Here is a 12,455-nt window from a genome sequence, read left to right as displayed (position 1 = left end):
CTGTGGTCAATGACATGAGACAAAGTATATGTGAACTGCTGTATGGAAAGTGAATTTGCTGTGTAAATCTTCACCCAAATAAAAATAAATTAAAAAAAAAAAATAAGAAAAAGAAAGAAATGCTGAGTGCTGTTGAATGGAAAACAAATTTGCTCTGTAAACTTTAACCCAAATCACAATAAAAAGTTAAAAAAAGAGAGAGAAAAAAAAAAAAAGGAAGACAAGGAGAACTACATGAGAGTTACAGAAAACAAAGGTAAATACTATTATATATACAACCCTGTATTGTCACTATAACAAACATTAATTCACAAGTGAATACATGGGTAAACAGGCAAGGTGAAAGGTATGGGTAGGCAAACAGGACTATATCCATGACCATATATAGGTTTGGCAGACATATGTATTTGTTGTACATGCTGTAAAAATATCCACGTGTATAGTAGAGCAAAAAACCTAAGCCCTGCCATCGAGTCAATTCTGACTCATAGCGATCCCCTACAGGGTTTCAAAGACTGTTGATCTTCATGGAAGTAGACTGCCTCATTTTTCTCCTATGGAGCAGCTGGTGGGTTCAAACCACTGACTTCTGGTTAGGAGCCCAATGCTTTAACCACAGCACCCACCACCAGAGTACCATATAATAGGAGCAAACAGGGGGCAAAGTTATGAAAACTTCTTAGTCACAACTACATACCTTAAGGGAATGAATCACTGGGCCTGGGGGCTCAGGACCATAGCTGCAGGGAACATCGAGGTTGTAGTAGTTAAGGTTGTGTGTCCACTTGGCTAGGCACGGTTGAGTGGCTGGGCAACTGGTGGTAGTTATTCTCCATGATGAAACTGACAGTCACCTCCATGGTGGGATCTACCACAAGCAGCTGAGTAGCTGCTTTAGAGATGCAGTCTGCTTCCCGTATATAAGAAACAGCTTTGGGAATGGTCTCTCACTTATGGCATGCTTGAACCATGCACGTAGCCATGTCATTGTTCAGCAGCCTGCCATGCTCTGCCAACCTTGAGACTTTCAATGGACTTGAATTAACGGCCTGCCGTGTGGTTTGGTAACACTGGGAGTGTGCCTTTTTACTTGTCAACCTCGGGCTTGTCAGTCTCAGCAGCCAGCAGATGACTGAGTAAAGAAAAGTCTCCAGCTTCGGTGGGCCAGGAGCAAGAGGCAGAGCTGAAACCCAAGGTGGAGGGGGTTTCACCCCTAGAGCCTGGCACTTTGAACTCAGACTTAGAGACTTCATAAGAGAATAAACTCCTGTTTGTTAAAGCCATCCCATTTGTGGTATTTTCTGTCAAGGCAGCACAGAGATAACCAAAACGAACGTCAACTGGCATAACATAGTCCACAAAGACAATGTCCTACACCCTACTTTGGTGAATAGTGACTAGGGTCTTAAAAGTTTACGAGCAGCCATATAAGGTGCAACTATTGGTCTCTCCCTGCCCAAAGCAAAGAAGACTGAAGAAAATCAAAGATACGTGGATGTAATTAGTCCAAGGGACTAATAAATCATGTGAACCTCAGCCTTCACAACCCTGAGACCAGAAGAAATAGATGGTACTTGGCTAACACTGTTGACCACTTTGAAAGGGATCACAACAGGTGGTCCTGGACGAAATGGGTGAAAAACTGTGGAATAAAAATCAAAATTACAAAAAAGACCAGACTTACTGGTCTGATAAGACTGGTGGAACCCCAAGACTATGGCCCTTAGTCACCCATCAAGCGTGAAAGTGAAAAGTAAAAAAAAATTACACTAAAGCCTAAAAGCTTGCGAAAAGTAAATATTCCAGATTCTATAAAAGTAAGTAACACCTACAATCCTACTTACCTTGGCTTCTCTCGTTTTCCTCTTTGTCTTTCAAAATCTCGTCCTCTTTCCTTTCCCTCTCTTGATTTTTCTTCTATTCTGTCTTTTAGTTTATATTTTTCTTTGTATTTTTTCCCCAGAGCAATATCTTCCTGTATAGGAGGGGGTGGACTAGGAGTACGAGGTCCTTTCTTTTTGCTTTGATTGCTTTTTGAAGTTCTGAAGATAACACAAAGTGATCATTAGAAGTTCAAATATGTTTGAAAGGTAATATGCATATACGTATGTATACATACATACACACACACACACACACACACGTACGTTAAGGAGCTCTGGTGGCACAGTGCCTAAGGCATTTGACAGCTAGCTAGAAGGCTGGTGGAAAACCCACCAGCCACTCCGCAAGGAAGGCTGGGCAATCTACTTCCAAAAAGATTTACTGCCTAAGAAACCCAAAGGGGGTCGCTACGAGTTGGAATTGACTCAATGGCAGTGAGTTTCTTTATATATATGTTATTTGTCCATTTTAATGAGCACTTTTTTTAAAAAAAGGCAATCATCCTTTCTATCACTGACTTTTATTATTTTATATGCTAATAACCAATAACCAGGAAAAAAAAATTCATAGAAATGAGCAAAGAATTAATTTACTTACCACACATTTTATTATCAACACTTATTATAAAAATTTAAAGGGTAGGTTTCCGAGAAAAGATAAGGAGCAGAAGGAAAAGACTTTCAAATAAGGAAACAATATCATAAAATTAAACTGTTTGTCTTACATTTTTTCATAGTGAAAAGTACTGTTTCATTAGCTTATAAATGTGCTCAGTGTAAACAAAAAATAAAACCAGTGATAATATAGAAAAGTAGAAATAATCTATAATTCTACTACCCAAGAGTAACTACTGCTAACATCTTTGATATATTTTCACACTTTTTCTGTCCTTGTCTCTTTCTCCCTCCCTCTCTCTCTTTCTCTCACAGCGAGAGAGGGAACATCCTATCATAATGTTTTCTACATATTTTTATACTAAATAAAATATGAGCATCTTTCTGTAAAAGTAGATTTCTGTCTTTATTATTAAAAAACATACAGAATTAAATAGTTGCTAGATAATTTCTTTAAACAATCTGATACTGACAAATTTTGCAGGTGGCTTCCAAGTTTTCATCACTACAGAAAACACAAAGTTACATCATCTACTAATGAAAATGAAATCCTAAGCATTGGTAGAAACATTCATTTAAATTTTTGAGTCTTCTCTAAGAAAACTTTCCAAACTCTAAGATCATAAAAAATGTCTCCTAAATGTTGGAATTGGAATTCAGACTTTCACATTTAAGTCTTTAATCTACCTGGAACTGATGTTTGGGTATAAAGATCCTCTCATTTGGTACTTTTAAGTAATTTTACACTAAATGATGTAAGTTTAAGTTCCTACCCATCCAAAACTGTCTATGTTTGCCTCATATCTGAATAATGTTTGACTAGATACAGCATTTTGAGGTCACAAACCTTTTCCCTCAGAGCTCTGAAAAATCCTGTAGCAGTTAGTGTTGTAGATGAGAACTCCAAACACAGGTTTTTCTTGTTTTTATCCCCCTATGTTGGTTATTAGGAGCTCTGGTAGCATAGTGGCTAAGACAGTTGCCTGCTAACCAGACGGCTGTCGGTTCAAACCCACCAGCCACTCCTCGGAAGGAAGGTTGGGCAATCCTACTTCCGTAGTGATACTGCCTCGGAAACCCAAGGAGGGGTCGCTATGAGTCAGGTATGACTCGACGGCACATAACAACAACAACAATGTTGGTTATTTGGTTTTTCTCTTGAACTACTTATAAAACATTATTCCTTAGAAATCAAACATTTCACCAAGATTAAGTCTCAGTATTTTTAAAAATCTTTTCCCACACTGAGACTTTTTAATCTAAAACCTCAAGCTTTTTACTCAATTCCCTGCACTTTTATTTTATCATTTCTCCATATACCCAATCTCTCTGGTTCTCCTTAATATACAGTTACAGAATTCCTGGATGTTTTCCCATGTCTCAATGCCCTATCATTTCTCTCTCTCCTTGTGCTTATTGATATCTCAAAAGAGTCTTCAAATTCAGTAGTTTTTTTTTCCAAGTAGCACCTACTCAACTAATTCTAAATTTGGTCATCTCATTACTCTGCTACTTTCAGAATGAAAATCTTCTTCTTCAAAAAAGGCCATGTACATATATTGCTTTTTTTCCTCCCCTCAAGACCAACTGTTGTCATCATGTCAATGCAACATTTTCTCAAATCATACAAAAAGTGTTAATTTATTATTTAAATTTGTTCCTTTTTTTTTTTCCTTTTGCATTAACCAATTATGTACAAGCCAGATACTTTGAGCTTTCAGTCTGGTACTCCATCTTTAAGTAGTCATTTCTTTTCAAACCTCTGGTAAATTTTCACTGGCTACTCATTTCACTCTCTGTGGATATTTACAAATGAAAATTTAACCTTAAATTCCAGAGCTTACTTCCTATGATCTTGATTGAGTTCTCTAGTCATTACACTCCTTAGCTCTGAAAAAGTAAAAGGCAGTCCCTTCCTCCAAAATGTAGATAAGATTACAAAAAGGTAAAAGTATAAAATTACCAGAGTCATGGTGAACATGACTAAAATTTAGCTCTCCCAGTCCCTATCCCTAGTTCTAATTATCATAGCTAGGATTAACCACTTAAGCAAATAAAAAATTATTAAAATATGGCCAAATCTATCTTTCATCCTCTTCTTCTGCCAAGAAGTATATTATGTACATATCTCATTGTATATTTATAGTAATTAAAACTTTTATGCACCTAATATAAGTGATAAATGTCTATATTTACAAGTATTTCTTTCACTTAAAAAGTAAAGATAATAGCTGGGATCTGTATCAAAAATTCTAAGATGCATATATTCAAGATAAAATGATGGAGGAACTCTTGAAGCTAAGTATATTTTCACATTATCGCCTGTGACAGCTGTTTACCAAACTTTTCTCCTGGCCAGAGAGCTAAGCTATAGTCTAATCTTTTGGATATTAGATGTGGCCAAGTGACCAAGTTTTGGCCCAAGGAATGTCAGTGGAAGAGATGTGTACTATTTCTAGGCCTAACTCACAAAAATCTCTGATACTCCAGGCAATGTAAACTAAAAGCTAAATAAATGCAATAACCATTTATTTTTTTTTTTTGTACAGTCCATTCTTTGCTGTCCTTGAAAGCCCAAGAAAGCAGAACCACAGTCAGAAGGAGCCTACATCACTAAATCATCATAGGAGAGCCCCTGTTAATCAGAAACAGGCATTCTGACTTCACCTAAATAAAAAATAAACTTCTGTTTTATTAAACCACTTACTTCACAGTATTACAAGAATCAGGATCACTCTAATACACTTATTTAAACACAGAGTTTCTTCACATTACCTCCAAAAGCATATCTGCTTAGAAAATACAATGATATGACAGATTTGGGGTTTTCAAAGGCTTCCAAATGAAAGGGGCCAAAACTGGTTCTGCACATTTTGAAGTCAACAAGATCTTTCAGCATTTTCAAATCACCTGATTATCTTAAGTGGCACACAGCCTACGTCTCCCTGTGGCATAGAGCTGTCTTGTGTACATCCATCATTTTTAGATCTTTCTCTTCCCAAAACTATTCCTTTTGAAAAGCTTTTGACGTACTTAACTTACAAGTTTATTAAACAAAAGTTTTCCAAATTAAACGAAGATTAACAACGCAGATGGACAGAATAGATACTATACTTGTTGATTCTAAGACACACTGTCTCCCACAAATCAGGATACAGTCTACTACCAGACCACATCTCATGATAAAATGCTCCCCCTCAAAAAACAAACAAACAAAAAAAACCTGTAACTTTCAGAAAGAATTGTGAGTTTTGATACGTCAGTACTTACCTCTGCCAATTCAATATTATAACCTAGTAAGACCAAGGAGTGTGTTTGCCTGATTGTTACTTGAGTTGACTTCCTGCCTACACCACCCCACTGAATTTTAACTGAAATTCTCATCCTTACCTATTGCTTAACATGTTTTCAAGAAGTTTATAGTATGGTTCACCAATGAAACTAAAGTTGATAATCTGACACACTCTGGGCAATGTAAAGTGCATGGCTAAATAAATGCCATAGTCGGTTCAATACTTTCTTTGTACAATTAATGTACTTCTTTCCCAGACCTTTATGTTCCTCTAACAGCCCTAGTGGCACAGTGCTGAAGCGCTCGGCTAATCAAAACGTCAGTGATTCAAACCCACCAACCAGCCACTCCATGGGAGAAAGATGAGGCAGTCTGTCCATAAAGATTTATAGCCTTAGAAACCTTTTGGCATTTCTACCCTGTCCTAAAGGGCGGCTATGAGTCGGAATCAACTCTACAGCAGTGGATTTGGGATTGATTTTGATGCTCTTATTACCAAATTAATGGTACATCTTAAAGTCAACATCTTACAATTATCTTAGAATTCTAAGTCAACACATTAGAATACAGGAAATACGGTAGTTTAAATTAATGTGAGTAATTATTCACGGTAAATATTCATCAAAGAATAAATGAGTTACTAATAGTGGTAAGATTAATGAATTAGTGCATGATGAAATTAACCCTTCATTTAAATAGCTATCAAAAGTTTCTATGAAGAGATTAAATTTCAAGTATTTTATGAATAGATAAATTTGAAAAACTGTGGTCTACTTGTGAAATAAATGGAATACGGGAGGAGTTATAGAACTGATTACCCAAGAGGATAAAGAGCAATCAAGGTAATCACATCACTTAATAGTTCAAATTCTTCCATATTCCTTTGCAATTATTTACTGGTGCAAAGGAAAGTATCATGTCAACTGTACTGAGTGCCTTAATACAATGCAAAGCTCTATGCAAAGCAGGCACCATGGAAGGGTAATACAATGACCCATCAAGATCCTAGACCACAAGGGGTTTAAACTAAGTAGAGGTTGGAAAACATGTATACCACAGCTAAAATATAATGCAAAAGGCAATTAATACCAGGGCTTCAAACTGGTTCTTACTGGTTCATCATGGCCAACAAATCGAAACCAGAAAGGACCCAACTGGGTGAAATTATAGGTTGACACCCTGCCAGAAACATTAAAATCTCCCTCTTAGTAAACAAACACAGCATGCGTATTGCACAGCAATCAAATTTCTTAACCAGCAGAGCAGGACACAACAATATCCTGTTCAAAAATGGCAACAGACCATGTCACTTTGAACATGTGTCACTCTCCCCAGTCCTGGCAATAATCCAATCTCCTGCATTAAGTTCCTCAAAGGCCTCACTACATCTCTTCCCAGTTGCCCAGTCCAAGTCTTCAACACTATTATGTCCTATTCCAGTTATTGTTCTGCTTCACCCAAATTTTAAAAATTCAAGTCTCTTCTGATTACACTTCATCAGCAATGACTGAACCAGTTCAAAACAGTCTGAAACCCTGATTAATGTTTAGCACTATAAACAAAACCTGTTAAGTTCACAAAAGGAACAGAAAACATGTTCAGTAAAAAGAAAGGGGAAACCTTAATGGAAAAGACAGAATCTGAGGTAGGTATTAAAGGACTGGAGATGGAAGGGGAAAGAGGAACCCTTCAACAAAAACATGGACAAAGATAAAAAATATCAAAGTATAAATGCCATTCTCAGAAATCAGAATTTCTATAGAAAGGAAAACCACTGAGATATTCAATGGCATAATACATTCTCAGGAATATACCTTTAAAATTTCTCTGACAGCATCTGTAAAAAGAATGAGTTTGGGTAACTGATCAGCAGTTTGTGTGTGAAGGGAAGGGAGACATTAGATAAATTAAATTCACTTAGTAGGATAATGTAAGACCAACCCATTGCCATCAAGTCAATGCCAATACATAATGACCCCCACTCAGTTCCCAAGGCTGTGAATCTTTATTTACAGAAGCAGATCACCTCATCTTCCTCCCAAGGAGCAGATGGTGGGTTTGAACCACCAATCTACTGGTTAGAAGCCAAATACCTTACCCACTATGCTACCAGAGTGCCTTAAAACCAAAAACCAAACTCACTGCCACTGAGTTGATTCTGACTCATAGCAAACCTCTTTGGGTTTCTAAGACAGTAAATCTTTACAGAAATAGATTGCCCAGTTTTCCTTCCGTGGAGTGGATGGTGGGTTTAAATCTCCAACCTTCTGGTTAGAAGTCAAATGACTTAGGCACTATGCCACCAGAGCGTGCCTTGTTGTCATCCAAGGCAGTTATCACTATGCAAGTAGATTGCCCCATTTTCCTTCTGAGGAGTGGCTGGTGGGTTTGAACCGCTAGCCTTCTGGTTAGGAGTCAAGCGCCTTAGGCACTATACTACCAGAGCACCCAGAGAGTGCCTTAGGATGATATAATAATCTAGTCAAAAAAGTAACCAATATCTAGAATAGGATTAGAGCCTCTAGAATCTAGAAGGAAGATAACAAATATGAACTTTATAGGGGCCCATATAGGGTTTAAGAACTGGTCAACTGCTGGAGAGAAGAGTTTTTGTTTTTTTTTTTTTAAACAAAATTAGAATAAAACCCATTGTCTTCAAGTGGATTCTGATTCATTCTGACCCTATGGGACACAGCAGGATAACCTCACAGGGTTTCCAAGGCTGTACTCTTGACAGTTTTCACTAGTCAATTTGTTTAGAAGTAGATTGCCAGGTCTTTATTCATAGTCTGCCTTAGTCTAGAAGCTCCAATGGAACCTCTCCATCACAGCTGCTATTTGAAATATTGGTGGCATAGCTTCCAGCATCACAGCAACACTCTACCCACTACAGGACAACTGACAAAATGGAAAGCCATGAAATATTATCTGATATGGTGGCAAGATAAACCCCTCAGGTTGGAAGGTACTCAAAATATGACTAAGGAAGAGCTTCCTCCTCAGAGAGTTGAACTTGATGTAGATGGAGTAAAGCTTTCAGGACCTTCATTTGCTGATGTGGCATAACTAAATATGAGGTGAAAAACTGTGAACATTCATCAATAATTGGAAATGGACTGTATAAAGTATGAACCAAATCATTTACATTTGTAGAAAGAGACAATAGAGGAGCTCAATATCTTCAATAAGAACAAGGCTGGGGGCCAAATGTGGAAGAGACTGTCAATTGCTCATATGCAAGTTCAAGCTGAAGCTGAAGAAATTTAAAACAACTCCACAAGACTCAAAAGTATGACCTTGGGTACACCCCACCTAAATTTAGAGACAATCTCAAGAAGATTTGATGCACTGAACACTAATGACTAGAAATCAGATAAGTTGTGGGAGGACATCATATGTGAAAAAATTAAAGAAGTCATTAAAAAGACAGGAAAGAAAGAAAAGAAAAAAATGCATGTCAGAAAAGACCAGGAAATTTGCTCTTAAATGTAGAATATCAAAAGCAAATAGAAGAAATAATGAAGTAAAAGAGCTGAACACAGGCACAGTAGTAAAAACTGCCTGGTATTGGTATAATGACAGACACATAGACCAATGGAATAAAATTGAGAAACCAGAAATAGATCCATCGACCTATGGCTAGTTCATCTTTGAAAAAGGGCCGAAATCCATTAAATGGGGAAGAGAATGTTTGTTTAATAAATGGTTCTAGCAAAACTGAATATCCATTTGCAGAAAAATGAAACAAGATCTGGACCTCACACCATACACAAAACTAACTCCAGATGGATCAAAGACTTAATGTGAAACCTAAAACTATACAGTTCCTCAAGAAAAAAATAGGGGCGAATTTAGGGGCCATAATATATAGCATAAATAGGCTATCAAGTATAATCCAAAATGCACAAACAACAAAAGACAAACTAGATGAATGAGACCTTCTAAAAATTAAATTTTTATGTGCTTCCAAAGACTTCTCCAAAAGAGTCAAGAGAGAACCTACAGATTGGGAAAAAATATTTGGTAATGACATATCTGACAAGGGACTTATCTCTAGAATTTATAGAAAACTCCACCTCGATAACAAAAAGACAAATAATCCAATTAAAAAATGGGCAGAAGACACGAATAGACACTTCACCAAGGAGGATATTCAGGCGGCCAATAAACATATGAAAAAATGCTCAGGTTCAATAGTCATTAGAGAGATGCAAATCAAAACAATGAGATACCATCTTGCTCCAGCACTAGTAGCAAAGTTCAACAACACACAAAATAACAAATGCTGGTGAGGATGTGAAGAGATTGGGACTCTCCTACACTGCTGATGGGACTGTAAAATGGTACTACTCCTGTAGAAAGCACTATAGCAACTCCTTAAAAAGTAAGAAATAGAAATATGATTTGACCAAGCCATTCATTACTAAGTATATATCCTAAAGAAGTGAGAGCCAGGATAAGAACAGACATATGTACACCCTTGTTCATCACAGCGCTATTTACAATAGCCAAAAGAAGGAAACAACCTAGGTGTCCATCAACTGAGGAATGGATAACCACATGTTGGCACATACACACAATTGAATACTATGCAACCCTAAAGAATAACCTAGAATCTTCAAAACACCACAAAACTTGGATGAACTTGTAGGACATTATGCTGAGTGAAATACGTCAATCATAGAAGGACAAATATTGTATTAGTCCGTTATTGTAAAAATCAAGGAAAGGTTTATCTATGGAAAGAAATTTTCTTTGTTGGTTACCAGGGGTGGAAGGGGAGGGTAGGAAACACTGTTAGATAGGTAGAGATAAGTATTGATTTAGGTGAAGAGAAGGGGAATGTACCAAATGTGAGTGATCAACACGGTGGTATTGATGAAAAGGAAGACATAGAAAGGTACATGGGAGGTACAGACAACAAAGATGAACCCTTTTGCACATACACTACTGCACTGTCAGTGAAGGCAAACATGGGTATATGAGTGGATAGATAGACAGATAGGCTGAATTATTAGGTACGTCTATGAAGTGGGGAGTGTACCCAACACCACATATAGAGTTGGCAGACAATGGTCCTATAAGTATATTTGTATGATATAAATTCCCAGGTGTATAGCAGAGCTGACAAGGGGCAAGGTTGTATTCACTTCTTGGTCATAGCCAGCTACCCAGAGGGACCGAATCTTTGAACCTGTGGGGTCGGTACCATAGTCACAGGGGACATCAAGCTCAATAGGTACAACACACTATACAAAACATTGTTCCACCTCCTACTTTGGCGAGTAGTAACTGGGATCTTAAAAGCCTGCAAGCAGCCATCTAGATGCAACGATGGGTCTCTCCTTGTCCAGAGCAAAGAAGAATGAAGAAAACCAAAGATTCATGGAAAGAATTACTCCTAGCGACTGGTACACCATGTGATCCGCAGCCTATACGATTATGAGACCAGAAAAATCAGATGGTGCCCAGCTACAATGTCAACTACTCAGAGAGGGATCTAAGTAGGAAATCCAGGATAGAGCGGGAGAACAATGCGGAACAAAACTCAAAAGCATTTTGAAAAAAAAAAAAAGGGGGGACAAGATTTGCTGGACTGATCGAGCCTGGTGGAACCGCTGACACTATGACCCCTAGCTGTCCTTCAGGTCTGGAATTGAACCCACACCTGTGGTTTCCAGCCAAGGAAAAGACAGGCATAGGAACTGAACATTTACCGGAGGTAAATACACTCCTTGGATGGAACAATCATGGGAGAAAGAAGGGCTGCTTATGCACAGGGAGACAGCTCAGGGGGCAGGGGTGCATGGACAGATGGACACAGGGAAGAGGTGACTGCCTGGAGGAAGTGGGAGGGTAGCTGTTGCATTGTGGTGAATTGTGGTCAATGTCATGAGACAAAGTGTATGTGAACTGCTGTATGGAAAGTGAATTTGCTCTGTAAATTTTAACACACATCACAATAAAAAAAAAAAGAGCCAAACAGAACATTTCAAAGGCAGCTCTAGAACACAAAGTATCATAAGGAAATGTGCAAAGTCCTGGAGTTAGAAAAGCAAAAGGTAAGAACATGCTCGGCATTTCTCAAGCTGAAAGAACCAAAAAAAATTTCAAGCCTTGAGTTGCAATACTGAAAAATTCTATTGTAAAAACTTGAACAACACAGGAAGCAACCAAAGAAGATGGAAGGACTACACTGAATTACTTTATCAAAAAGAAATGGTCAACATTCAACCATGTCAGGAGGTAGCATATGATCACTAATCAACGATATTGAAAGAAGTCTAAGCTGCACTGAAGGAACTGGTGAAAAACAAGACTCCAGAAACTGATAAAATACCCACTGAGATGTTTCAACAAATGGACACATGCTGGAGTGCTCACTTGTCTATGCCAAGAAATTTGGAAGACAGCTACATTAGCCAATCAACTGGAAGAGATCTGTATTTTTGCCCATTCCAAAGAAAAGGTGATTCAAAAAAATGCAGAAATGATTGAACAATATCTTAATATCACACAGAAGTAACATTTTGCTGAAGATAATTCAAAAGCAGGTAAAGTCATTAGGAAAACAATCAACGTTATCCACCACAAAAATAGAACAAAGGAGAAAAACCACATGATCATATCAATTGATGCAGAAAAGGCATTTGATAAAATCCAAC

General features: G+C 37.7%; 1 protein-coding gene across 1 annotated transcript in view; it reads right to left on the bottom strand.

The window, feature by feature from the left end:
• Positions 1-12,455, bottom strand: part of ZC3H13 (zinc finger CCCH-type containing 13) — a 162,818-nt gene that overhangs the window by 92,349 nt on the left and 58,014 nt on the right. The window contains exon 6 of the mRNA XM_042781909.1: positions 1,845-2,042. Coding sequence (XP_042637843.1) covers positions 1,845-2,042 — 198 coding nt within the window. The remainder of the gene's footprint in view (positions 1-1,844; positions 2,043-12,455) is intronic.

The sequence above is a fragment of the Orycteropus afer genome, unplaced genomic scaffold (assembly GCF_000298275.1).
Source record: "Orycteropus afer afer isolate SDZICR_OR568_19922 unplaced genomic scaffold, OryAfe1.0 scaffold00194, whole genome shotgun sequence".
Lineage (NCBI taxonomy): Eukaryota > Metazoa > Chordata > Mammalia > Tubulidentata > Orycteropodidae > Orycteropus > Orycteropus afer.
The sequence above is the reverse complement of the archived record's forward strand: the minus strand, read 5'-3'. Positions and strand labels throughout refer to the sequence as shown.